The 26,755-nt window shown below is 45.7% G+C and overlaps 2 protein-coding genes across 6 annotated transcripts in view; one reads left to right on the forward strand and one right to left on the reverse strand.

The window, feature by feature from the left end:
* The window catches only part of XDH (xanthine dehydrogenase), an 84,220-nt gene extending 70,040 nt beyond the window's left edge, over nucleotides 1–14,180 (forward strand). For 3 of the 4 annotated variants that reach the window (XM_040430599.1, XM_040430601.1, XM_040430602.1), the window contains 12 exons: nucleotides 2,550–2,741; nucleotides 4,574–4,719; nucleotides 5,388–5,469; nucleotides 5,551–5,646; nucleotides 5,881–6,009; nucleotides 7,756–7,830; nucleotides 8,089–8,141; nucleotides 8,251–8,365; nucleotides 9,337–9,402; nucleotides 10,319–10,507; nucleotides 12,208–12,375; nucleotides 13,938–14,179. In XM_040430599.1, coding sequence (XP_040286533.1) covers nucleotides 2,550–2,741; nucleotides 4,574–4,719; nucleotides 5,388–5,469; nucleotides 5,551–5,646; nucleotides 5,881–6,009; nucleotides 7,756–7,830; nucleotides 8,089–8,141; nucleotides 8,251–8,365; nucleotides 9,337–9,402; nucleotides 10,319–10,507; nucleotides 12,208–12,375; nucleotides 13,938–13,988 — 1,362 coding nt within the window. In that variant the 3' untranslated portion in view covers nucleotides 13,989–14,179. Of the gene's footprint in view, nucleotides 1–2,549; nucleotides 2,742–4,573; nucleotides 4,720–5,387; nucleotides 5,470–5,550; nucleotides 5,647–5,880; nucleotides 6,010–7,755; nucleotides 7,831–8,088; nucleotides 8,142–8,250; nucleotides 8,366–9,336; nucleotides 9,403–10,318; nucleotides 10,508–12,207; nucleotides 12,376–13,937 lie in introns of all 4 variants that reach the window. The other variant, XM_040430600.1, reaches the window with a different exon arrangement.
* Nucleotides 14,181–15,485: 1,305 nt separating this feature from the next.
* Nucleotides 15,486–25,016, reverse strand: LOC120997542 (carbohydrate sulfotransferase 14-like). Of its 2 annotated transcripts, none has more exons than XM_040427632.1 (2): nucleotides 24,869–25,016; nucleotides 15,486–16,842 (listed from the first exon to the last, which is right to left on the reverse strand). In XM_040427632.1, the coding sequence occupies exons 1-2, from the start codon at nucleotides 24,978–24,980 to the stop codon at nucleotides 16,046–16,048; spliced, it is 909 nt and encodes a 302-aa protein (XP_040283566.1). In that variant the 5' UTR covers nucleotides 24,981–25,016; the 3' UTR covers nucleotides 15,486–16,045. The 2 variants fall into 2 exon arrangements, with proteins under 2 accessions (XP_040283566.1, XP_040283565.1); XM_040427631.1 differs by having other exon boundaries at nucleotides 15,486–16,845.
* Between the last annotated feature and the right edge of the window lie 1,739 nt (nucleotides 25,017–26,755).

Here is a 26,755-nt window from a genome sequence, read left to right on the forward strand (position 1 = left end):
TACATTATATTACTTATCCTGTACTGATCCTGAGTTACATCCTGTATTATACTCCAGAGCTGCACTCACTATTCTGCCGGTGCAGTCACTGTGTACATACATTACTTATCCTGTACTGATCCTGAGTTACATCCTGTATTATACTCCAGAGCTGCACTCACTATTCTGCTGGTGCAGTCACTGTGTACATACATTACTTATCCTGTACTGATCCTGAGTTACATCCTGTATTATACTCCAGAGCTGCACTCACTATTCTGCTGGTGCAGTCACTGTGTACATACATTACTTATCCTGTACTGATCCTGAGTTACATCCTGTATTATACCCCAGAGCTGCACTCGCTATTCTGCCGGTGCAGTCACTGTGTACATACATTACATTACTTATCATCCTGTACTGATCCTGAGTTACATCCTGTATTATACCCCAGAGCTGCACTCACTATTCTGCTGGTGCAGTCACTGTGTACATACATTACATTACTTATCCTGTACTGATCCTGAGTTACATCCTGTATTATACTCCAGAGCTGCACTCACTATTCCGCTGGTGCAGTCACTGTGTACATACATACATTACTTATCCTGTACTGATCCTGAGTTACATCCTGTATTATACCCCAGAGCTGCACTCACTATTCTGCTGGTGCAGTCACTGTGTACATACATTACATTACTTATCCTGTACTGATCCTGAGTTACATCCTGTATTATACTCCAGAGCTGCAGTCACTATTCTGCTGGTGCAGTCACTGTGTACATACATTACATTACTTATCCTGTAATGATCCTGAGTTACATCCTGTATTATACTCCAGAGCTGCACTCACTATTCTGCTGGTGCAGTCACTGAGTACATACATTACATTACTTATCCTGTACTGATCCTGAGTTACATCCTGTATTATACTCCAGAGCTGCACTCACTATTCTGCTGGTGGAGTCACTGTGTACATACATTACATTACTTATCCTGTACTGATCCTGAGTTACATCCTGTATTATACTCCAGAGCTGCACTCACTATTCTGCTGGTGGAGTCACTGTGTACATACATTACTTATCCTGTACTGATCCTGAGTTACATCCTGTATTATACTCCAGAGCTGTGCTCACTATTCTGCTGGTGTACATACATTATATTACTTATCCTGTACTGATCCTGGGTTACATCCTGTATTATACTCCAGTGCTGTGCTCACTATTCTGCTGGTGGAGTCACTGTGTACATACATTATATTACTTATCCTGTACTGATCCTGAGTTACATCCTGTATTATACTCCAGAGCTGCACTCACTATTCTGCTGGTGCAGTCACTGTGTACATACATTACTTATCCTGTACTGATCCTCAGTTACATCCTGTATTATACTCCAGAGCTGCACTCACTATTCTGCTGGTGAAGTCACTGTGTACATACATTACTTATCCTGTACTGATCCTGAGTTACATCCTGTATTATACCCCAGAGCTGCACTCACTATTCTGCTGGTGCAGTCACTGTGTACATACATTACATTACTTATCCTGTACTGATCCTGAGTTACATCCTGTATTATACTCCAGAGCTGCAGTCACTATTCTGCTGGTGCAGTCACTGTGTCCATACATTACTTATCCTGTACTGATCCTGAGTTACATCCTGTATTATACTCCAGAGCTGCACTCACTATTCTGCTGGTGCAGTCACTGTGTACATACATTACTTATCCTGTACTGATCCTGAGTTACATCCTGTATTATACCCCAGAGCTGCACTCGCTATTCTGCCGGTGCAGTCACTGTGTACATACATTACTTATCCTGTACTGATCCTGAGTTACATCCTGTATTATACTCCAGAGCTGCACTCACTATTCTGCTGGTGGAGTCACTGTGTACATACATTACATTACTTATCCTGTACTGATCCTGAGTTACATCCTGTATTATACTCCAGAGCTGCAGTCACTATTCTGCTGGTGCAGTCACTGTGTACATACATTACATTACTTATCCTGTAATGATCCTGAGTTACATCCTGTATTATACTCCAGAGCTGCAGTCACTATTCTGCTGGTGGAGTCACTGTGTACATACATTACATTACTTATCCTGTACTGATCCTGAGTTATATCCTGTATTATACTCCAGAGCTGCACTCGCTATTCTGCTGGTGCAGTCACTGTGTACATACATTACATTACTTATCCTGTACTGATCCTGAGTTACATCCTGTATTATATACTCCAGAGCTGCACTCACTATTCTGCCGTTGCAGTCACTGTGTACATACATTACTTATCCTGTACTGATCCTGAGTTACATCCTGTATTATACTCCAGAGCTGCACTCACTATTCTGCTGGTGCAGTCACTGTGTACATACATTACTTATCCTGTACTGATCCTGAGTTACATCCTGTATTATACTCCAGAGCTGAACTCACTATTCTGCATTTTCAGCAGTTGTTTCCCAGCATTCCTCGCTTGCTCAGTGTCTGCGCAGGCATTTATTTCTGGTTATGAAGATACTTTAGTCCTCCCTTACTCTCTGAATTTGACAGATAATTGACCGAAGTTTATTCCACATGGACAATGCTTACAGAATCCCCAACATCAGAGGCACAGGATACGTGTGTAAGACCCACCTACCCTCTAACACAGCTTTCCGAGGCTTTGGTGGCCCACAAGGAATGATGGTGGCGGAAGCCTGGATGAGCGACGTAGCGGAGGCGTGCGGACTGCCGCCGGAACATGTAAGTTCTACAAATATTCTGTAAGGCATAATAAACAGATGAAAGTCAAGGGGCGAAGTTCAGACTGCAGTGTCCTTCAGACGGGTCTATGGAAATCGTTGAGCTTAGTCCCTCCTGGTCCTTCCCTTGGACTTGCTTGGAACCTTTCATCACTGGAAATCTAGCACTACTGTCTAATCTGAGCACCATTGAATATCATTCTCTGAACATTGGGTTAGAACTTTCCAGAGATAGAAACTTCTAAGTGGCTCCAAGGATGTTTGGTTGCTCGCCCACCCCCACCCCCAAGTGTGTCTGGCTCTGGAGGATCAGACCCCTCACTGCAATACAATAATAGCCCATTGATTTCAATGAGAACTGTGTAATACCTCATTTGTCCCGTGGAGGCGCTGCAGAGAAATTAAACAATTGCTCCTGGGTTCATTACAGCTGATCGCTGAGGTCACAGCAGGAGGACCCTCATTTTTTTTCATAAAAAAACAACAAATCTCCTTGCGTCGCCAGGGCAATCCTACAACCAGATGAAATCAGTTTTTCAGTTTGCATTAACATCCTTTAACCACTTCGTTACCACCGCACGATTTATAAAAGTGTTGGGTTACATCATGATCCATAACAGGGTGTTGCAGCGATCCATCGCAATGTAAAGTCTAAACGCGGGCAGGGATGCGCTCTTCTTGATGTGAGAGCACCACCTGCTGGCTGTAAAATTAACTGCGAGCCTGCAGTCACAGTGAATTATCCTGACTGTGGCAGGAAGAGGTTGATTGATTACATTTTGTTCATAAACATAAAAAGTAAAAAAAATTATCAATAAATAAAAAAATACATAAAAAATAAAATAAAGAAAAAGTTATAACTATAGTTACTACCTTATTTTTCAGACTATAAGACGCACCTAGGATTTGGAGGAGAAAATAAGAAAAAAAAGATTTTCCATTAGACCTCAGAGCAGACCCCCAAATCAGACCCCCGTTCTTCATCAGACCTCAGATTAGACCCTCATCAGTCCCCCATTGTTCACCAGACCAACAGCCATGAGCCTCAGTCAGACCCGTTAACCGTCATCAGCCTCGGATCACACACCCCCAGCCTCCATCAGACACCAAAGCCCCCATCATACTCAGATCAGACCCCCAATCAACCTCAGTTTGAAACTTCCAGCTCCAATCAGCCTCATATGGGACCCCACAGCCCCCATAAGACTCAGATCAGACCCCTAATCAGACCCTATCAGTCTCAAATCAGAACCCCCCAGCCCTACTCAGCCTCAGATCGGACCCTCCCAGCCCCTCAGATCAGCCCCCCCCCCAGCCCCCATCAGACTCAGATCTGCCCCATCAGAACCCCAGCCTCCATAAGACTCAGATCGGACCCTCCCAGCCCCCTATCAGCCCCTCAGATCAAACCCCCCCAGCTCCCATCAGACTCAGATCAGACCCCAAATCAGATCCTATCAGCCTCTGATTGCCTCCCCCCCCCCCCCCCCCAGCCCCACTTGGCCTCAGATTGCATCCCCAGCCCCCATCAGATCTCAGATAAAACATTTAAAAAATAAAAAATGCACTTACTTGGCTTGCTCCGGACAGCACTGCATATCGAGGACTTACTGCACCGCTTCTTCTGGGTCCCGCTGTGCAGTGAGCGCCGCTGTGAGCAATCAGGACACCACAGCAGGCGCCGCTCTTATACCATGGCCATTTCTGGTATTGCAGCTCCGGTATTGAGAGCACAAGAGTGAAGAAAGCGGCCATTTTTTTTTTTTTTTTTTATCTCAATACAAATTCCCTGTTCTTACATTCTGATATCAAAGCACATCTTTCCGCACACAGGTCCGGAAGCTGAACTTGTATCAGGAGGGAGACCTTACGCATTTCAGTCAGAAGCTGGAATCTTTCAATGTCCACCGCTGCTGGGACGAATGTCTGAAGAACTCTGCATACCACGAAAGGAGAACCGCCATTGCAAAGTTTAACAAGTGAGGAACAGAAACATCTCCAGAGACACCTGTATCTATCTATTATCTATCTATCTATCTATCTATCTATCTATCTATCTATCTATCTATTATCTATCTATCTATCTATCTATCTATCTATCTATCTATCTATCTATCTATCTATTATCTATCTCATATCTATCTATCTATCTATCTATCTATTATCTATCTATCTATCTATCTATCTATTATCTATCTATCTATCTATCTCATATCTATCTATCTATCTATCTATCTATCTCATATCTATCTATCTATCTATCTATCTATCTATCTATCTATCTATCTATCTCATATCTATCTATCTATTATCTATCTATTATCTCTCTATTATCTATCTATCTATCTATCTATCTATCTCATATCTATCTATCTATCTCATATCTATCTATTATCTATCTATCTATTATCTATCTATCTATCTATCTATCTATCTATCTATCTATCTATCTATCTATCTATCTATCTATCTATCTATCTATCTATCTATCTATCTATCTACCCAGTGGCGTACATAGAGAAGTAAGGCCCCCATAGCAAGGATCAAACCAGGCCCCCACACAGGACAGAAGGGTTTCCACCTAAACCTATCTATCTATCTCATATCTATCTTATGTGCGATGCCCATATCTTGTGCCCTCTCACAGGCAGCATCGCTGGAAGAAGAGGGGCATCTCAATCATCCCGACTAAGTATGGGATCAGCTTCACACTGATGTTCCTCAATCAGGTTCTTGCTCCTTTATTCTGCATTCTTCTCCGACACATTGTATTTCTTCACATTCCCTTCATTTCAATATATTTCTTATAGGCTGGTGCCCTGGTCCACGTGTACACTGACGGGTCGGTCCTCCTGACTCATGGGGGAACAGAAATGGGTCAAGGGCTTCATACAAAGATGGTACAGGTAATGGTACACAGGATATTAGAATATTCAGCATATTTAGTATACAGCTTCTAGGCAGACCTATGTGTCTCCATGGTTACAGACTACAAATAAACCCTGTGTAGTCTGATCCTGCAATCATATTACCTTCCATCTGTCAAACCTTTGTATGTAAGGGAACAGATGGAGAGACCCTCCTGACCTCATACCGTTACGTCTATATGTCTGTATACGTATCTCATTTCTTTTTCACAGGTCGCCAGTAAAGCTTTAGGAATACCAACCTCAAAAATCCATATCAGTGAAACCAGCACCAACACCGTTCCCAATTCGTCTGCGACGGCTGCCTCAGCTAGTTCAGACCTCAATGGAATGGCCATATATGTAAGAATCTTCTCCACATCTATACAGAAAGCATGGGGTGCACTACATCTCCTTCATTGTCCACTGTTCCATTTGTTAGGTTAATGTAATAATATATCTATAGGAGGCTTTGTTTGCATTATATAATTCTGGCTGCCTGCAGCCACCACTAGAGGGAGCTCACTGCATATGGATTTATACAGCCACCACTAGAGGGAGCTCACTGCATATGGATTTATACAGCCACCACTAGAGGGAGCTCACTGCATATGGATTTATACAGCCGCCACTAGAGGGAGCTCACTGCATATGGATTTATACAGCCACCACTAGAGGGAGCTCACTGCATATGGATTTATACAGCCACCACTAGAGGGAGCTCACTGCATATGGATTTATACAGCCACCACTAGAGGGAGCTCACTGTATATGGATTTATACAGCCGCCACTAGAGGGAGCTCACTGTATATGGATTTGTACAGTCACCACTAGAGGGAGCTCACTGTATATGGATTTATACAGTCACCACTAGAGGGAGCTCACTGCATATGGATTTATACAGCCACCACCAGGGGATGCTCACAGCATATGGATTTATGCAGCCACCACTGGGGGTGCTCAATGCATATGGTTTTTACAGCCACCACAAGGGGGAGCTCAATGCATATGAATTTATACAGTCACCAGTAGGGGGAGATCACTGCATATGGATTTATACAACCACCACTAGGGGGAGCTCATTGTATATGGATTTATACAACCACCACTAGGGGGTGCTCAATGCATATGGATTTATACAGCCACCACTAGATGGACCTCACTGTATATGGATTTATACCGCTATGTCTAGGGGGAGATCACTGCATTTAGATGTATACAGCCACCACTAGGGGGAGCTCACTGCATATAGTTTTTTTTTCCAACTAATATTGAACTCATTGGGAGCTGTATAAATCCATATGCTGTGAGCTCCTCCTAGTGGAGGCTGCAGGTAGCACATTAAATAGGGGAAGCATTTAAGTGCAAGACAATCACAAGCCACGTGATCCGTGGTCACGTACCCTGCTTTCGTGGTAGATGCTGCATTAGGTATAAGCATTGTGGTTGTATCCTATTTACACGCAGGAACTTAAAACCAATGCAAATTAATGCAGTCACATCCTAACTCATTTTCGTAGCAGGACCTAGAGTGGTCGCTGCGCATTTCATGTGTCCAGATTGGGGCCTTTTATAGATTTGCTATGGACCAAGAAATGTCTATACATTATTTATGCTTTATCTCACTACAACTGTGCTTACTCATGGCCGCTGGAATTCCCAGACACCAGATTGTGCGGGGGCGGCTGATATCGAAACGCAGCCTGGTCGAGAAAAAAAAAACGTATCATTGCTTTAAAGTGAAAAAAAACAAACAAACATCATTAAATAGTCATCTGCTGCCTCCACCAGGGGGTGATGTGTATACAACTGTCTATATATATAGTTTATATATACTGTATAGATAACCTCCTGGTGGTTGCAACAGGCACAGCCCCCATTGAACGCAATGACATTTATTTTTATCAACCTGGATGCAGTGAGCTCCCCCTAGTGGTGGCTGCAAAAAAAAAAAAATAATTCAATTAAGGGCTCAGATTCAGAGCCCTATACAAGTTTCTAGGTGGAGGGCTGTGGCCCTGAGATTCTCTGATCTCTCAGATAGCGTCAGTTGTCCAAATGGCTCAAATACATGGTTTACATGTCCATGATCTTCTCATCTGTTGTAGAATGCATGTCAGACGTTACTGCAGAGGTTGGAGCCGTACAAAAAATCAAACCCCACCGGGACATGGGAAAGCTGGGTATGTATCCATAATAATTATTAGTCACACAGCAAGGGGGGCAACCTCTTCTCTAAAGCAAGACACTTAGTCCTACCCGGGATATCCTTCGGCTGAAATCACAGCAGCTGTAAATTGACTGATTCCAGATTTACAAACGAAAATGCCTGCAATTAATAGTCTGACACCTAGTGGCCAAAATGAAAAATGCAATATTTCAATTTTTTTCCTAGTGAAATGTAAAATATGATAAAAGTTTTCACTTGCTTTCTGTCCCAGATCAGATCTGCTTACGAGGACAGAGTCAGCCTCTCAGCCACCGGGTTCTACAGGTACGCCATATATGTTGGGAACCAGTATTTTTTTGTAAGTGAACGTGTATCCATGTGTCCACTTTTCTTCATTAAACTTTATTAAAGTTCTATCTTTATTATATGCAAGGACTGAAGGCATCGGTTATGACCCGCAGACCTATCATGGGAACCCCAGCCACTACTTCAGCTACGGGGTGGCTTGTTCTGAAGTTGAAATTGACTGTTTAACTGGTGATCACAAGGTAGGACAGGATGTAATATAATAAGTCAATTAATATTGTATAATACATTTTAATATTATATAAAAAATCAAAAGTAGATACAAATCCATTAATCTAGAACTTGAAATTTTGGAAAATCCGGCATCTAACCAGTTTTTCTGCAGGGATACAGAGAGGGGTTATCCTTTAATAACAGCATACAAATCCCTTTACAGTGTATTCTTGGCTACCTGCAGTCACCTCTAGGGGGAGCTCACTTCCTAGGGATTTATACAACTCCTAATGAATTCAATAATAAATCTGTATGCATGATGCTTGGGAGCTCCCTCTGGAGGTGGCTGATGGGAACAAGATTATATTTTTTTTGTCTATGCAGGGGATTTGGAGGTCCGTATCAGAAAATTAAGCTCTGGATGTTATGAAGATATATTTGGAAAAAAAAGGTGGTCGTTTCATCTCAGACTTTGGCGACATATCGCTGCGATATGCCATTAAGGTCAGATAGGTGCGGGTCCCAACTCCTGTAGCCAGAACGGACCCCGAAAGTGCAGGAGAGTGCACCGTGCATGCGTGGCGGCTTGCTCTCTATTGATTTCTATGGGAGTTCTGAAAATAACCGAGCGAGATTGGTTTTTTGGAAGCCCCACAGAAAGGAACGGGGAGCGCACTAGGCAAGTGCGGCCACTTCTCCATTCACTTCTATGGGACTGCCGGAGATAGCCGAGCCAGCACTCGGCCTTTTTTCGGCAGCCCTATAGAAATGAATGGAGGAATGGCCGCTCTACTCTCGCTTCTTGGTCCTGTTCTGGAGATGGGTGCGGGTTCCAGAGGGGGGATCCCTACCTAAGTGATCCATCCTAACGATATGCCGCCAATGTCTAACATTAGACAACCCCTTTAATTGATGCAAAATTTTGGATCAATTCAATTTAATCAAATCTGAAACGATCGGAAACACTTTTTAAACGTCTGTCTCACTTTTTGTTTTTCAGAACCTGCGTACAGATATCGTAATGGATGTTGGTAGAAGCCTTAACCCGGCAATAGATATAGGGCAGGTGAGTAATATAAACGTCTCACAATCCATGGCTGACGCTACTGCTATGTCCTCCATAGGGTTTATGCAAAACCTGGTGATGCAATAAAAAAAAATAAAAAAAAGATTTTTTGTTATATATGAATACATATGGATTTCTCCTTTTTCTGCTGCAGTCATGTGACTATTGTGCTTGCTCTGGGGTTGCTATGGTAGCATCAGCTAGTTAGCTCTTCTGTGAATGAACTTCCCTTCCTGTGGTTTCCATTTTTATCAATGTGTTCTTGTTACATAAAAGGAAGTCCATCTACTGAAGGGTTAATCTGCCGAGGTTAATAGCAGAGCAAGCGCAATAGTCCCAGAGCAAGCGCAATATTCCCAGAGCAAGCGCAATATTCCCAGAGCAAGCGCAATATTCCCAGAGCAAACACAATATTCCCAGAGCAAGCGCAATATTCCCAGAGCAAGCGCAATAATCCCAGAGCAAGCGCAATATTCCCAGAGCAAGCGCAATATTCCCAGAGCAAGCACAATATTCCCAGAGCAAGCGCAATAATCCCAGAGCAAGCACAATATTCCCAGAGCAAGCGCAGTATTCCCAGAGCAAGCGCAGTATTCCCAGAGCAAGCGCAATATTCCCAGAGCAAGCGCAATATTCCCAGAGCAAGCGCAATATTCCCAGAGCAAGCGCAATAGTCCCAGAGCAAGCGCAATATTCCCAGAGCAAGCACAATATTCCCAGAGCAAGCACAATATTCCCAGAGCAAGCATTACTACAGTAGTCGGGAGAGGAAGTATAATAGAAAGTGGCTTTATTTTCAATTCAAAAGTAGAATATCCCTTTAAGGATGCAGTTACCATTCAGTATACATGATTACAGCAGCTCATTAGGATAAGATCCAATATATATATATATTTATAATCTGTCCTGCTCTTAGGTTGAAGGTGCATTTGTGCAAGGAATCGGCCTTTTCACATTAGAAGAGTTAAAGTATTCCCCCGATGGTAACTTGTACACACGAGGCCCCGGGATGTACAAGATCCCAGCGTTTGGCGACATCCCAGCGGAATTCAATGTGTCCCTTCTTCGGGACTGTCCAAACAGCAAAGCCATCTATTCATCCAAGGTAAGAGAGTAAAAGCAAAAAAACTGAAAGTAAAAGAACTTTTTAAAGAAAGCTGGGACATCCAAAAACTCAAAATAGGCCAAGTCCCTTATTGAGAGCCCTGGGAAATGTACTACTTTTAGCAGCCACCACTAGGGGGAGCTCATTACACATGGATTTACACATCTAGTATTGAACTCATTGGGCTATGTAAAAATCTCCATAGACTGAGCTCCCCCTGGTGGTGGCTGCTGGAAAATCGGATAACCATGTGTTGGGAAGTAGGAGAAGCCGTTCAAATCCAGGCCTCATGTGGGAACAGGGGCGGATTTGGCCATCACAATGTGTGGCGACCCAGAGATCAGGGGGGCACCCTGGCAGCCGCACCACTTTCAAATGCCAACATGTCCTCAGGTTGCTGATACAGTTGAATATAGGGGTGAAGCAGGGAGCCGCCTGTGCCATGCGACTGGTCATTTGAGGCTGCAGACATGATGAAATGATGTCACTGCTTCCAGACAGAACGGAGAAGATCTGAGAACGTGGGGATTCATTTTGGAGACACTAAAAGGGACACCATATTGTGTTGGGGACATATAAGGGGGAATTATGTGTTGGGGGCACATAAGAGGGCATCATATTTTGTTGGGATCACCATATTGTCTTGGAAACACATACAGGGGCACCATATTGTGTAAGAGGCATCATAAGGGGCAGTTTTCTGTGTTGTGGTACATAAGGGGGGCACAATATTGTGTTAGGAGCACATAAACGGGTACCATATAATATGTTCGGGCAAATAAGGGGAATTAATGTGTTAGGGCCACATAAGAGGGCACCATATTGTGTTGAGGGCACATAAAGAGGTACCATATTGTACTGGGGGCACATAAGAGGGCATGCTATTGTGTTGTGGGCACACTGGGGGCACCATATTTTTTGGGGGGCACATAACAGGGCATGCTATTGTGTTGTGGGCACACTGGGGGCACCATATTGTATTGGGGGCATTATTCTGTGCTGGGGGTGGCACATAAGGCCCCTTTCAGACAAGCGAGTTTTCCACGCGGGTGCAATGCGTGATGCGAACACATTGCGCCCGCACTGAATCCGGACCCATTCATTTCTATGGGGTTGCGCACATGAGCGTTGCTTTTCACGCATCACTTGTGCGTTGCGTGAAAATCGCAGCATGTTCTATAGTCTGCGTTTTTCACACAGCGCTGGCCCCATAGAAGTGAATGGGTCTGCGTGAAAAACGCATGTCATCCGCAAGCAAGTGCGGATGCGATGCGTTTTTCACTGATGGTTGCTAAGAGATGTTGTTTGTAAACATTCAGTTTTCTATCACGCGCGTGAAAAACGCATCAATGCGCATTTCACCCGCGCGATAAAAACGGAACCACTGAACGCAATCGCAGACAAAACTGAATGAACTTGCTTGCGAAAAAGCGCCTTTTTCACTGAGCGCACCCGGACCGAATCCGTCGCGCTCGTCTGCAAGGGGCCTAAGGGTCACCACCTTAGCAGTGTGATGGGAGCGGAGCTTAGCAACTTTAGTAACTTTGCTTGGGCCCCAGAAATGCCAAATCCTCCCCTGTGTGGGAGATACGCCGCTGGTCGCAGTCTGACCCTCGAAGGGTGCTGATCACATGACGCAGATGATACAATGTGGCATTTTCATGATTACTTTATTACATTGTGTTCTATTTCCTATCCAGGCTGTTGGCGAGCCTCCGCTCTTCTTGTCGGCCTCCATTTTTTACGCCATTAAAGATGCCATCAAGTCGGCCAGAGCGGAGTCCGGCATCACCGGGATATTCAGACTGGACAGTCCAGCCACGCCGGAGAGGATCCGCAACGCTTGTGTGGATCAGCTCACCAAACTGGTAGGGGCCGATGAAGGGATGCGCTTTTTTTATGCTCATTGATTTTAACCCCTTCCTGACCAATGCCTTTAGTTCTCATGCAAGTTGAAAAGGTTTGCTGCTTTCTAATAGGCTTTGTGTTTAAATTCCTCAGCATTTTCAAGATCTCTGCTTGCTGTTTGTAAATAGGAACGTTTATTTTTACACACAGTGGAAGAAAACCAGTACTACACCTCATACTTCTCACAGCTGAGAGTTTGTTACAATCGAATTCAGTCTAGACAACACTCTGTGAGCTAAACAGACTGGACTCCAAGGCTCATACATTTTACCTGCACTGATACATTGTAGCAAACTGTCAGGACAGGGAAAAAAAGTGCTGTTTATCTCACAGGGGATCGTTCAGACTGCAATACAATCATAGCAAAACCCTCAGCTGTGAGAAGTATCAGGTCTGTACAGGTTTGGATGTGAATAAGGATGTTCCTGTTTGCTGACAGCAAGCAGAGATCTTAAACATAATGATTTATTTAAAGAGGACCTTTCATGCGATTTTATTAAGGGAGATATATACCTGTACTTGCTACCACCCTGCTTGCAAACCGAAACCGCCAATCCGCAAAAAACGGAAACCGCCCGTGTGCCTTCCGCAATTTGCGGAACAGAACGGGCGGCCCATTGTAGACATGCCTATTCTTGTCCGCAAAACGGACAAGAATAGGAAATGCTATATTTTTTTTGCGAGGCCTCGGAACGGAGCAACGGATGCGGACAGCACACGGAGTGCTGTCCGCATCTTTTGCGGCCCCATTAAAGGGAATGGGTCCGCATCCGAGCCGCAAAAACTACGGCTCGGATGCGGACCATAACTACAGTCGTGTGCATAAGGCCTTTGTCTGCGATTGCGTTCAGTTGTTCAGTTTTTTCCGCGCGGGTGAAATGCGTTTTGATGGGTTTTTCACGCGCGTGATAAAAAACTGAATGTTTACAAACAACATCTCTTAGCCGCCATCAGCGAAAAACGCATCGCATCCGCACTTGCTTCCGGATGCAATGCGTTTTTCACTGAAGCCCCATTCACTTCTATGGGGCCAGGGCTGCGTGAAAAAACGCAGAATATAGAACATGCTGCATTTTTCACACAACGCAGAACTGATGCGTGAAAAAAAAAAAAAACGCTCATGTACACAGACCTATTGAAATAAATGGGTTCGGATTCAGTGCGGGTGCTATGCGTTCACGTCACGCATTGCACCCGCCCGGAAAACTCACTCGTGTGAAAGGGGCCTTACATAATGACTTCCTGCTGATAATTCCTCCCCTGCATAAGCCTTATATACCCAGCTCACGTTTTCCATATCGTGTTAATCAGAGTATTCAGAAATTCGTGGGTTAATTAGCACCAGGCATTGATGTGTTAATAGGCCCGGCTGCCTAGCGATTAGCAGAAGACAAAACTAGAATAAAAATAAAAATAAAGCGGTGATAATACCTGCTTGCTGATGGTTTCCAAGCAATAAATTCATCAATGGAAAGTACAGCCTCTTAGTGTCCAGTAATAAATGTGCGTTGTTTTCCTGCAGTGTCCGGTTCCTGAACCCGGAACGTTTAAGCCGTGGTCTGTAAGAGTCTAGAACTGTAATATCCGGAGGAACATCTACACGAAGACAGAGCTAACGCAGGAGCTGCCGTCAGATATTCTTCAAGAATTCAATCAGGATCTCGAAAGGAGACAAAATTACAAAATGCCACTAGGAATATATTTATATGTAGCTGAACAATAATGTAACATTTTTGTAATTATATAATTTGTAATCATAACCGGTGGTCACCGTCTCTTTACATTTCTGGTCTGGTGGTGAATGCCTTCCCTGATTTTTTTTCCAGCTTCTTCTTCCCAGACACTAAATTAAACAGATTGGACGAAGAGCGGTTCCTGGCGATATGCCCCCCTTTATGATATCGGAATACCCCTTCAACGTCACAATGACTCCATAGGCAGCTGGAAAGATGTGCGTCATTCATTCTACTCTGAGACAATCAGATCCTCCCTGCTGCGCCTTCTCCCTTCTCACAGCATGCAGTCTCAGACACCGAAAAATTGAAATTGCAGCTGCCTCTCCCTCCTCTCCCCTCCTCCTGTCTTCTATTCACAGTATTAGGCCTCATGCACACGACCGTTGTTGTGTTCCGTTCCGCGAAATGGGGTTCCGTTGTTCCGTGATCCGTTTCTGTTTTTGTTTCCGTGTGTCTTCCTTTATTTTTGGAGGACCACCAGACATAAAGGAAAGTAAAAAAAAGGTCAAACACAGGTTTGCCATGCAAATGATAGGAAAAGAACAGATGCGGACGCGCGGACGCGGATGACAATCTTGTGTGCCTCCGCATTTTTTAGCGGTCCCATTGACTTGAATGGGTCCGCGAACCGTTTTCCGCGAAAATAATATATTTTTTTGACGGACTGGAACCACGGATCACGGACGCGGATGGCAAACGGTGCATTAGCCGAGTTTTCAACGGACCCATTGAAAAATCAATGGGTCCGCAGAAAATCACGAAAAATGGCACAACGGACACGGAATAAAACAACGGTCGTGTGCATGAGGCCTTAGTCTAAGCACATTACGATAAGATCGTCCAGGCGGCCGGAAGATCAGCTTGATGCCACTATGGTGATGTGATGCGGTGAAATGTCCTGTTTAATGGTCAGTCTGGTAACCAGGGGGCGCCAATGAGCTTTTCTTTGGCGGACCTTTGGTTTCAGCTTAATCACATTGGGTCCTGGCACCTGCATGGGTTTGCCTAGTGCTGATGATAACCCTACTCCAGTGTGCCACTGACCTGAAGAAAGGCTAATGACTCACCCACACCTTAATCTGGAGTCACATGCATAACCCATGTATTACATCCCATGTATAATATAGCGCACACTTATGAGTCATGCTTGTACCTGGGTTGTTTATGCATCAGTCACACCTCAGCTATGCTCTCACCTGACACAGACTCATTCATACAGTACAGGTGAGAAAGCCCTGACACATCATTCTACCATGTACCGCACAATCCCCAAAATTAAAGGGTATTTCCAGCTATGTACAACATTTTATTTTCAGGTCCAAAATTCAGTACTAACTGATTTTCTAATATAGTTTCAGTTTTCTGAAACAGAGCTCCAAATCTCCTGCTGCCACAAAGTTAAATGATAAACCTCTGTCTGTTTGCAGCCACCACCAGGGGGAGCTCCCTGCCCTTTGATTTAATATTGAGTTCTCTATACACCTTGGAAAACCATTGTTTAATTGTTACAATGAATCTGAAGCAACTGCGCATTTCTTCTAGATTAGAAACAAATCTTACCGTATTGTGTATGCAGCTCCTATACAGATCTATGTGTTTCGATGATTGCACACTACAAACCAATGACAAACCCCAATTAGTCTGATCCTGCAGTCATATGTTACTCCTCTCCCTCCTCTTGATAATCTACAGAGACTAGAAGAGGAAGGTTCATCAAAACTATCTGCCAGATGTGTTCAATTTTCATTTGAGATCCACTGGAGCAATAAAAAGGGGGTAGCAAAAGTATTCACCCCCTAGTGAAATGATTATGTATAAAAACATTATGGAGAAAAAAAATGGCTATAAAAAAACAACATAAATTTAATTGGAGAAAAATAAATAAAAATCCAGATTATGATTGCGACACAGTTTTGTGCATTGTCCTGTTCCCAACTAATGGGAAAGCAGCAAAGTCCCAAGAGTAGAGCTTAGAGAGCTGCTCGAGCTGTTCCTGGTCGAGACCACGGAGCAAGTTTTCCAAGAGCCACTTTGATGTCATCTTGATCTTCCGGTCTATTGGTGGCGGCGGCTTCACCGACTCTGGCAAACCGATTCTCCTCAGTAGATGAGGTAGTTCCACCTGGAGGAAATCGAGCAGCACTATGTAGTCATATCGGACAAAGCAAGGGTAGCACAAACTGATGACAGAGCTGGATGAGATGCCCTCTTCGCTGGGCTCTGTCGAGAGAATGTCCTCAATGAACTCTTCGAAGGAGACCTCCCCAGCGTTGCCTTGCATGTAGGTGGTTATGAGCCTTTCATATGGATCCACAACAAAGAGAACCTTGGTGTAAGTCCGAAGCATTTTGGCCAGCATGGTTGGGTTGTACTTGGCCAACTGGTCTGGAACTGTGTCATTGTCATCTACAGGTAGGGGGTTCCTTAGTGTAACATCAGATCTTCTGTCCACAGCTTGTACAAGCTCTTCCCAACCATCAATGGTCACATCGGCTGGTTTGCAGTAAAGCGTCATGAGCTTGTGGCTTACAGTCATGCTGGACAGAAGATCTTCTGCTGAGCCCGATGCGGTCAAAGCTCGCAAATGTGGAAACCGGTTACAGAAATGTCTTAGTTGCCTCTTCCTTAGTTGTTGGACATGAAGGAAGGAGTCTAAGGTTACGGATGTCCTCCTCGATTCTTCTCTGAGTCCTGCTGAAAGAGTTGGAAAGTAAGGAGGGGAAGATGATGCTGCCGTTGTAGGACGGCTTTAGAAACGAAACATTACACTGCTGCTCTGCCCCCAAAACACCCAGGAAAATAGGGTCCTCTGACCCCCCCCCCCCCCACACACACATGTAGGAAGCAACCAAATGGAGGGGTGGCTGCACTTATCTACGCTAGCTCGTATGTTTTTGTAACTCTCAGACTTTAGCGGTGATAGGCAATCACCTTCGTGGCCACCGTTGCATGTGGTCCACTGCCTCGGCTTGAAGGCTAAGGCTACACGGCGCATTCATATCACACCAATCTAAACTCACCCAAGTTGGATTTCTGTGCGACTGCCTTGCAGCATGTTGCATATCGTAGTGCAACACCATCGACTATCATTACATAAAATGTTGCACAACATTGGTACGCCACGAATGTCGCCGTCTAGTTGGACCCTTTTTGTCGCGCGACACATTTTGCTATGTAGCCCTAGCCGAAGAATGGAAGTCAAGTGACCTTCATTGAGCAAGCCAATCATCCCCGTCCCCGCCGCCCATTTATGGCGCGTCCTTATGGCAAATCCAGAGAATACATAAATTTGTGCTTAGAGGTTGAAAACTTATACAGACAAAATACCTCTCACAGCTGGAACCTGTCACCGGGATTTTGTGTATAGAGCTGAGGACATGGGTTGCTATAGATGGCCGCTAGCACATCCGCAATACCCAGTCCCCATAGCTCTGTGTGCTTTTATTGTGTCAAAAAACCGATTTGATACATATGCAAATTAACCTGAGATGAGTCCTGTCCCTGACTCATCTCACGTACAGGACTCATCTCAGGTTAATTTGCATATGTATCAAATCGGTTTTTTTACACAATAAAAGCACACAGAGCTATGGGGACTGAGTATTGCGTACGTGCTAGCGGCCATCTAGCAACCCACGTCCTCAGCTCTATACACAAAATCCCGGTGACAGGTTCCCTTTACGTACCCAGTCTACACAATCCTCTCCGCACTGGACTGATCCATTTTATCCGCACTGATACATTGTAGCAAACGATCAGGACGGGAGAGAGATTTTTGCTGTTGGTTATTGAGGCTTTTCCACTGGATACAACTGTTGCAAAGCCTCACATGTGAGAAGCATTAGGTCTCCAGAGTTCTGGATGCTCTCATTCACTGACAGCAAGCTGAAAGCATATTAGAAGTGAAATATTAGAACTTTAATACTTTTTTTTTTTTTAGGAAATGATTGTATAAATGATGTCATTTTTTTGCTCTTTCTTCTTTTTTTAATTTTACTTATGTTTAAAAAACAAACAAGATTTTACGGTACTTTCACACTAGCGTTTTTGTTTTCCGGCATTGAGTTCCGTCCTAGGGGCTCAATACCGGAAGAGAACTGATCAGTTTTATCCTAATGCATTCTGAATGGAGAGCAATCCGTTCAGGATGCATCAGTTCAGTCCCGCTTACGTTTTTTTGGGCGGAAAAAATACCGCCGCATGCTGCAGTTTTCTCTCCGGCCAAAAATACTGATCACTTACCGGCATTAATTTACATTGAAGTGCATTAGTGCCGGATCCGGCAAAATGGATCTAGCTTTCCGGTCTGCGCATGCGCAGACCTTTAAAAATGGCAAAAAAATGTAATACCGGAGAGACGGATCCGGTATTTCAATGCATTTGTCAGACGGATCGACATCCAGATCCATCAGTTTGCGTCCGGATTGCCGGATCCGTCGCCGGAACTGCCTGACGGAATCCTCTGCCGCAAATGTGAATGTACCCTTAATATTTGATTTTCGTCTTGAGTAAGCTCCAGATTCGTCTCTGTCTCGCCCGGTAACTTTCTAGGTGTGACGATTTCCCTGTTTCCTGCTTCCAGTCTTCCCCGTGAAGTGACAGTCAAATCAGGTTTCTCCTGCAGAAAACATTCTCACGTGCAGGGAATGAAAGAGACAGCGTGTGCTTAGGTAGACTGCAGTCCTGGGGTGAGACATCCCGTCATGAGTCATGCGCTCGCCGTCCTCGCTTCCTACTGTACAGAGATCACTACAGACTATTGTGTAATCAGAGGCGGTTACAACCTCCAGTGTGAAGTCAGCCATAACCATTAGATAGCGGGCAATGATCCCTCCCGATCCCCCTATACACATGCATGCTCGGCTTATCTCCCCAAGAAAAAAAAGGATAGGGCTGAGATCCAACAGCGGATCCTGACCTTCCCTCAACATCTACTGCCTGGGGGAATACAGAAGACCCCCCGTACACAGAAGGCTTCATTCACACGGCCATTGACGGATGCGGACCCGTTCAAGTGAATCCGGGAGATCGGAAGCCCACGTCGTAAGCACTGCGGTGTGATTCCGAGGGTTTTCTGCATGCACTACTTTTTTGTGGCGTGGACCCTCGCATGTGGATCGCAGACACCAATCAAGTTGAATGGGTCCGGCCTGCTGCACGGATGTTGCCCGTGTATTGAGGACCGCAATGTACGGAACGGCCGCACAACCGCCGTGTGCATAAGGCCTAAGGTGCATGGCTAGCTTAAAGAGGTTATCCAACCGCTGTAATGCCCCTCCCCCAATGCCCAGGCACCTCATATAGGTTATGCTTACCCGGCTCCCCAGCACTCGCGTTGCTCCTGATCCCCTCCCTAGCGTGAGAGATGCAGCGGCAGCCATGCGAGGATCAGGAGCGATGCCCTGGAGCGTGGTACGTATAATCTATATCAGGGGCCTGGGCATTGGTGGGGGTTACATGGTGACATGTGTCGCGCGACATTCATTCCGCACCAATGTCGCGCAACATTTATTATAATCATAGTCCTTGGTGTCGGACATGCGACATGACAGTTGCAAAATATCTTTGGATTTGGATTTTTTTTGCAGCATGTCACATGTCCCAGTGCAACACCATAGACTATCATTCCAATAATTGTCGCGCTTCACACGTCGCAATATCGTTTTTGTTGCGCAACATGTCACCGTCTAGCCCTAGCCTTACGCTACGTGCCTCCCAGGGAAGCAAGCGGAGGCCGAGAAGGACCCTCCATATTTGTCAATGGGTCATTTATAATGCTGGTCTCGTCCTTTGGGGCAGAGGGACCTTCTGGAACCCCTTGGGGTAAATCCACACTGGATGTAATTTGCAGCAGAAATATCCACGAGTTACACGCAGATTTCTTGCGAATTTGGTGACCCTGCTTAACCTAACGTACTGGGTGATTTGGGATGGTGCAGGGGTTAATGGCAGTCGGCTAGGGTCCAGTCTATGTAGAAGCCCCTGTTTCCCCCCTTACAGGAAACCATTTCCGCTCTCCTGCAGCCACCACTAGGGGGAGCTCACTGCATTGGAAATGATACAGCTCCTAATAATTTATTTTTTTATGCTTTTTTTCTTAAAATGCTTCTTATGAATGACTTGGAAGAGTGTTTCCAGATACTAGGAACCCCCCCCCCCCCCTTAAAGCCTGGGCTATGCTGAGCTGTAGCTGCAGTCCAGAGGAGTACGCTGAGTTGCATACAGTCCTATGGACGGCACAGCTAAAAGTAAATACATGAGCGGGGGAAGGGGTGCTATTATTTTTGCAATGGGCTAAACAGTATTTGTATACATGAAGAAAAAAAAAGTCGCCTCGCCCTTTAAGGAATGTGTATCCTGCAGAAACAAGTAGCGCAGAGTACAGGCAGTCTTTGTCTGGCTGTGGGTATGCTGGCACAGTGTACCGAGTGCGCTGACTGTGTGTACCCGCTGATGTGTCACCCTCACGTGCCATAACATATTGTCCTTCCGCGTTATGTCACTGCCTTATTCTCAAGACACCGCTCTGCTGACATCCAGAGCATGACCCAGAACATGTGAGCTCTGGAATAGGGTCAGATTGGCATCAGTAATACCGAAAAGGAAGGTGGCACTAATGAGGGCACAGACATGGCACACTGAACTCTGCGTCCTCCTAGGATGAGAAAAGCGGAGCCAGAGTTGTGCAACGGCTGCCACGTTCTGTAATAAGAGGTGTCAAAATAGTTCTCACCAGGACACCAAGACACTGGAACCTAAGGGGGCGCCACATAGAGAAATGGGGGGGGGGGGGGGGGGGGGGCCTTCAGGTCGCTCCTGTGACCCCCAACTGCCCCAGATCCAACAGGACAGTTCAAGATATTTGCTTGTAGGTGCAATAAGTGTCTCTCATCTGGAGGACCCCAGATTTGCCGGGGTCCGTCCACCACCAAGCGCTAATCCCCGCCTCTCCCATAGAAGTGAATGGGAGCGCGCCGCGCATGCGTGGCCCATGCTCCCATTCATTTCTATGGGGCAGACGGCAATAGAGGAGCCAGCGCTCGGCTATTTTCGGCAGCCCCGTAGAAATGAATGGAGAGCACACTGCGCATGCGCGGCCCATGCTCCCATTCATTTCTATGGGGCAGACGGCAATAGAGGACCCAGCGCTCGGTTATTTTCGGCAGCCCCATAGAAATGAATGGAGAGCACAATGCGCATGCGCGGCCCCTGCTCCCATTCATTTCTATTGGGGAAGACAGCAATAGCCGAGCCAGTGCTCGGCTATTTTCAGCTGCCCCATAGAAATGAATGGAGGGCAGCTGCGCATGCGCAGTGCGCTCTCCTTCACTTTCGGGGCTCCGTTCTCGATATAGGTGCGAGTCCCCTAGCGATATGCCCCCATTGTCTGAGATGAGAATACCCCTTTAAGGCCCCTTGCACACAAACGATCCGGATTAGGTCCGGATGCGTTCAGGGTGCATTCAGGAAAACTCGCACCATTTTGCCAGAGATTGCAGTCAGTTTTGTCTGCGATTGCGTTCAGTGGTTCAGTTCTTTTTTGCGCGGGTGAAATGCGCATTGATGCGTGTGATTAAAAAAACGGAATGTTTACAAACACCATCTCTTAGCAACCATCCGTGAAAAACGCATCGCATCCGCACTTGCTTGCGATTTTCACGCAGCCCCATTCACTTCTATGGGGCCTGCGTTGTGTGAAAAACGTAGAATATAGAACATGCTGCGATTTTCACGCAGCGCACAAGTGATGCGTAAAAAACCGCTCATGTAGACAGACCCATTTCAAATGAATGGGTCCGGATTCAATGCGGGCGCAATGCGTTCACTTTACGCATTGCACCTGCGCGGAAATCACGCTCGTGTGAAAGGGGCCTAAGGGGTTTTCCAGTTTTATGTAAAGAAGCTGAATTGTGAAATGTAAAACTTCTCACAGCTGAGGGTTTGTCACAGCTGTATCTACAGCCTAGGAGTGACTGGTACATTGTACAGCTGAATCCTGTTTACAAATGTATCCAATAGGGCATGTTGGGAGTTGTAGTTTAATAACAGCTGAAGAAATGCAAGGTGCAGAACACTGACATCTAGGACTTCTCACAGCTGAGAATTTGTTACAATTGTATCCAGTCTAAACACATCAGCAGCTGATGGCAGCATCTCCTGCCCTCAATGTATCAGTTCAGATAGAATGGATCAGTTTGGAGTCCAGGCACTGCGCTGATACATTGTAACGATCTGTCAGGACAGGCGGATATGATTACCCCATGCACACAGACCATGTGACTGGTGTGGGACTGGGGGTGAGACAGAATGGAGAGAATGTCCGGCACCGAACCTCTTCTCATGCTTCCCAACATAGATCTATGGCATTTTCCTTCAGCCACCACTAGGGGGAACCCAGCACAAATGGATTTTACTGCAGCAATTGAGTTCAATGGTAACTGTATGAAGTGAGCTTCCCCTAATGGTGACCGGAGGGCAATACCAGAATTCAGATTTATTAATGTATCTATGGCAATTATAAATACAACACCATTTTTATAAAAAGTGCCGATTTATGAATCACGTTCCACGAAGTCAGGTAAAGTGGGCGAGGAGGACACCATTTAAAAAAAAAATGTATTCAGTGATGTCACCAAGCTGAGCGCAGTGAGGTCATTGATCTAGTGCAGTGATGTCAGTGATATGTGAGTGCGGTGATGTCAGTGATCTGAGAGCGGTGATGTCAGTGATCTGAGTGCGGTGATGTCAGTGATCTGAGTGCGGTGATGTCAGTGATCTGAGTGCTGTGATGTCAGTGATGTGAGTGCAGTGATGTCAGTGATGTGAGTGCGGTGATGTCAGTGATCTGAGTGCGGTGATGTCAGTGATCTGAGTGCGGTGATGTCAGTGAGCTGAGTGCGGTGATGTCAGTGATCTGAGTGCGGTGATGTCAGTGATCTGAGTGCTGTGATGTCAGTGATGTGAGTGCAGTGATGTCAGTGATCTGAGTGCAGTGATGTCAGTGATCTGAGTGCGGTGATGTCAGTGATCTGAGTGCGGTGATGTCAGTGAGCTGAGTGCGGTGATGTCAGTGAGCTGAGTGCGGTGATGTCAGTGATCTGAGTGCGGTGATGTCAGTGATCTGAGTGCGGTGATGTCAGTGAGCTGAGTGCGGTGATGTCAGTGATCTGAGTGCAGTGATGTCAGTGATCTGAGTGCAGTGATGTCAGTGATCTGAGTGCAGTGATGTCAGTGATGTGAGTGCAGTGATGTCAGTGATCTGAGTGCAGTGATGTCAGTGAGCTGAGTGCAGTGATGTCAGTGATCTGAGTGCAGTGATGTCAGTGATCTGAGTGCGGTGATGTCAGTGATCTGAGTGCAGTGATGTCAGTGATCTGAGTGCAGTGATGTCAGTGATCTGAGTGCAGTGATGTCAGTGATCTGAGTGCAGTGATGTCAGTGAGCTGAGTGCGGTGATGTCAGTGACCTGAGTGCGGTGATGTCAGTGATGTGAGTGCGGTGATGTCAGTGATCTGAGTGCGGTGATGTCAGTGATCTGAATGCAGTGATGTCAGTGAGCTGAGTACGGTGATGTCAGTGATCTGAGTGCGGTGATGTCAGTGATCTGAGTGCGGTGATGTCAGTGATCTGAGTGCGGTGATGTCAGTGATCTGAGTGCAGTGATGTCAGTGATCTGAGTGCAGTGATGTCAGTGATCTGAGTGCGGTGATGTCACTGCCTGAGTGCGGTGATGTCAGTGATCTGAGTGCAGTGATGTCAGTGATCTGAGTGCAGAGATTTCAGTGATCTGAGTGCTGTGATGTCAGTGATCTGAGTGCAGTGATGTCAGTGATCTGAGTGCAGAGATGTCAGTGATCTGAGTGCTGTGATGTCAGTGATGTGAGTGCAGTGATGTCAGTGATCTGAGTGCGGTGATGTCAGTGATGTGAGTGCGGTGATGTCAGTGATGTGAGTGCGGTGATGTCAGTGATGTGAGTGCGGTGATGTCAGTGATCTGAGTGCGGTGATGTCAGTGATCTAAGTGCGGTGATGTCAGTGATCTGAGTGCGGTGATGTCAGTGATCTGAGTGCGGTGATGTCAGTGATCTGAGTGCGGTGATGTCAGTGATCTGAGTGCGGTGATGTCAGTGATCTGAGTGCGGTGATGTCAGTGATCTGAGTACGGTGATGTCAGTGATCTGAGTACGGTGATGTCAGTGATCTGAGTGCGGTGATGTCAGTGATCTGAGTGCGGTGATGTCAGTGATCTGAGTGCGGTGATGTCAGTGATCTGAGTGCGGTGATGTCAGTGATCTGAGTGCGGTGATGTCAGTGAGCTGAGTGCAGTGATGTCAGTGATGTGAGTGCGGTGATGTCAGTGATCTGAGTGCAGTGATGTCAGTGAGCTGAGTGCGGTGATGTCAGTGATCTGAGTGCAGTGATGTCAGTGAGCTGAGTACTGTATTGTCATTCATCTTAGTGCGGTGATGTCACTGCCTGAGTGCGGTGATGTCACTGAGCTGAGTGCGGTGATGTCACTGAGCTGAGTGCGGTGATGTCACTGAGCTGAGTGTGGTGATGTCACTGAGCTGAGTGCGGTGATGTCACTGAGCTGAGTGCGGTGATGTCACTGAGCTGAGTGCGGTGATGTCACTCATCCCAGCTCAGGTGTCCAGGAGAGGTTCACTTCTTCACAGCATATACATTGTATCAATGCACAGAGCCCCGGAATCCTCACCTGTCTGCCCAGTCATCACCTGCCAGCGCTGCGCCATCATCACCATCTTCATCCAAAAGTAGATAATTCCCAGCACAACCAGTAAGATTGAGAATCGGATTGAAAACTTCATTGTCTGCTCCTGTTAAAGAAGGCTCTTTCGGTGCAGAGTCCGCTCCCCCCAACCCCCACCCCGTCGTCCATCAGACATAAGGTTAAAGTACAGTTTGCATAGTAGTAACATAGCACATAAGGCCGAAAAAAGCCTCCGTCCACCCAGTTCAGCCTGTTCTCCTGCAAGTTGATCCAGAGGAAGGCAAAAAAAAAAAACTGTGAGGGTTTACTCAAATGTATCCAGCACAGAGATACAATGTAGCTTGTAACATGTCATGGAGGGTCTGCAGGCTCATAGCCACCAGATACAATTGGAAAGTTTCCCCCCAGCAGCACAGAGTATTTCAGGAGAGGAATGCACTGATCTTGTGCGACCCACTGACCTGTTCTCTCATATGGTGATGTTAGTGAGGTCAGGACTGCGTGGGAAGTGTCATGAAATGTGTCACCATGGCTTTTCTAAAAATGACAAGCTGTGTCGGTTCTTGGAAGGAAAGAAAGGATTTCAAGACCTGTGAGCAGGACTAGGTCTGGAATAAGAAAGTTACATTCACTGACAGCAAGCAAATATTATGAAAGGATAAAGCACTGAAATATCAAGCCCCTTAGAAAGTTACACAGGAGCTGTATACACATCTGCAAAAGTGTATAATTCTTTTAGTCATTTTCTCACCACTTTCAAGATCTCTGCCTGCAGTCAGTGAATGGACACATCCTGAAATCCCATCCTGATCTAATGCTTCTCACAGCTGAGGGTTTGTTACAGTTGTATCCAGTCTACGGCATCTTCCGAGATCTAAACAGCCTGCTATCTCCAGGCCGATACATTTTTCCTGCACTGATACATTGTAGCAAACTTACAAACCACAGAAGATTCTCTAGACTGTAACAGACCCTCAGCTGTGAGACTGACTGGCAGTAAGCTGAGATCTTGAAAATGGTGAGGACGAGGAATGTAAAATATATCAGAAAGTAGCAGAACTTTTAATTATCAATTAACCTTTAGTTACATAAATCCCCCAAACCCCTTATACATGGAGCGTGTTTCCCGAAATGAATACGCTCATCTGAAACGAGCTTTAACCCCTTAGTGACCTCCAAGGTGACTGAGGGGCTTTAGGCTGGATCGCTGCCTTTTTACGATGGCCCAGTCTAAGTGCTGCACGGGTCTCCCTTGGCTCTCCTGCTCTAACGACTCGGATTGGCAGGAGCACCCATCAGGGCCATTTAACCTCTTACATGCCGGATTGGCAGGAGCACCCATCAGGGCCATTTAACCTCTTACATGCCTCTGGAAATGGCACCTGCCGCATGTCAACGGTTATAGAGGGAGTGGACTGCTTCTGTCTTCCATTTGACCTCATTTGCGAGCAGGCCAGGGCCTAGTGTAGGCCCCAGGCTTGCCTCCAGCGTTTCCTTTTTGGTGCAGCCTGCTGGTGAATGTTAGTGCAATGTGTTTTAGAAGTGATTGAAATATTGTCTATTATAGTCCCCTTGTGGGACTATTAAATGGTTATAAAAAGTAAAAAAAAAAATGTATTAAGTAAAAAATTCCAATAAAAAAATTCTTTTTTCCATTGAAAATACGCTTTTCAATGGCAAAAAAGTTATAGCTCTTGGAAGGCGACAATAAAAACATTTTTTAAAAATCACTTGGCCCAAAACTGGCAGGGGTTTTAAAGGGTTTGTCCATTTTAAGCATCCCTGTCCTGTATTTTATTTCCCTACCTATAGGGGGCCTCGTTGCTTGATGTGCAACAGTTTGGCATCAGAGAACTTCCCGGCAAACGATGG

This window comes from Bufo bufo, chromosome 4, assembly GCF_905171765.1.
Source record: "Bufo bufo chromosome 4, aBufBuf1.1, whole genome shotgun sequence".
Lineage (NCBI taxonomy): Eukaryota > Metazoa > Chordata > Amphibia > Anura > Bufonidae > Bufo > Bufo bufo.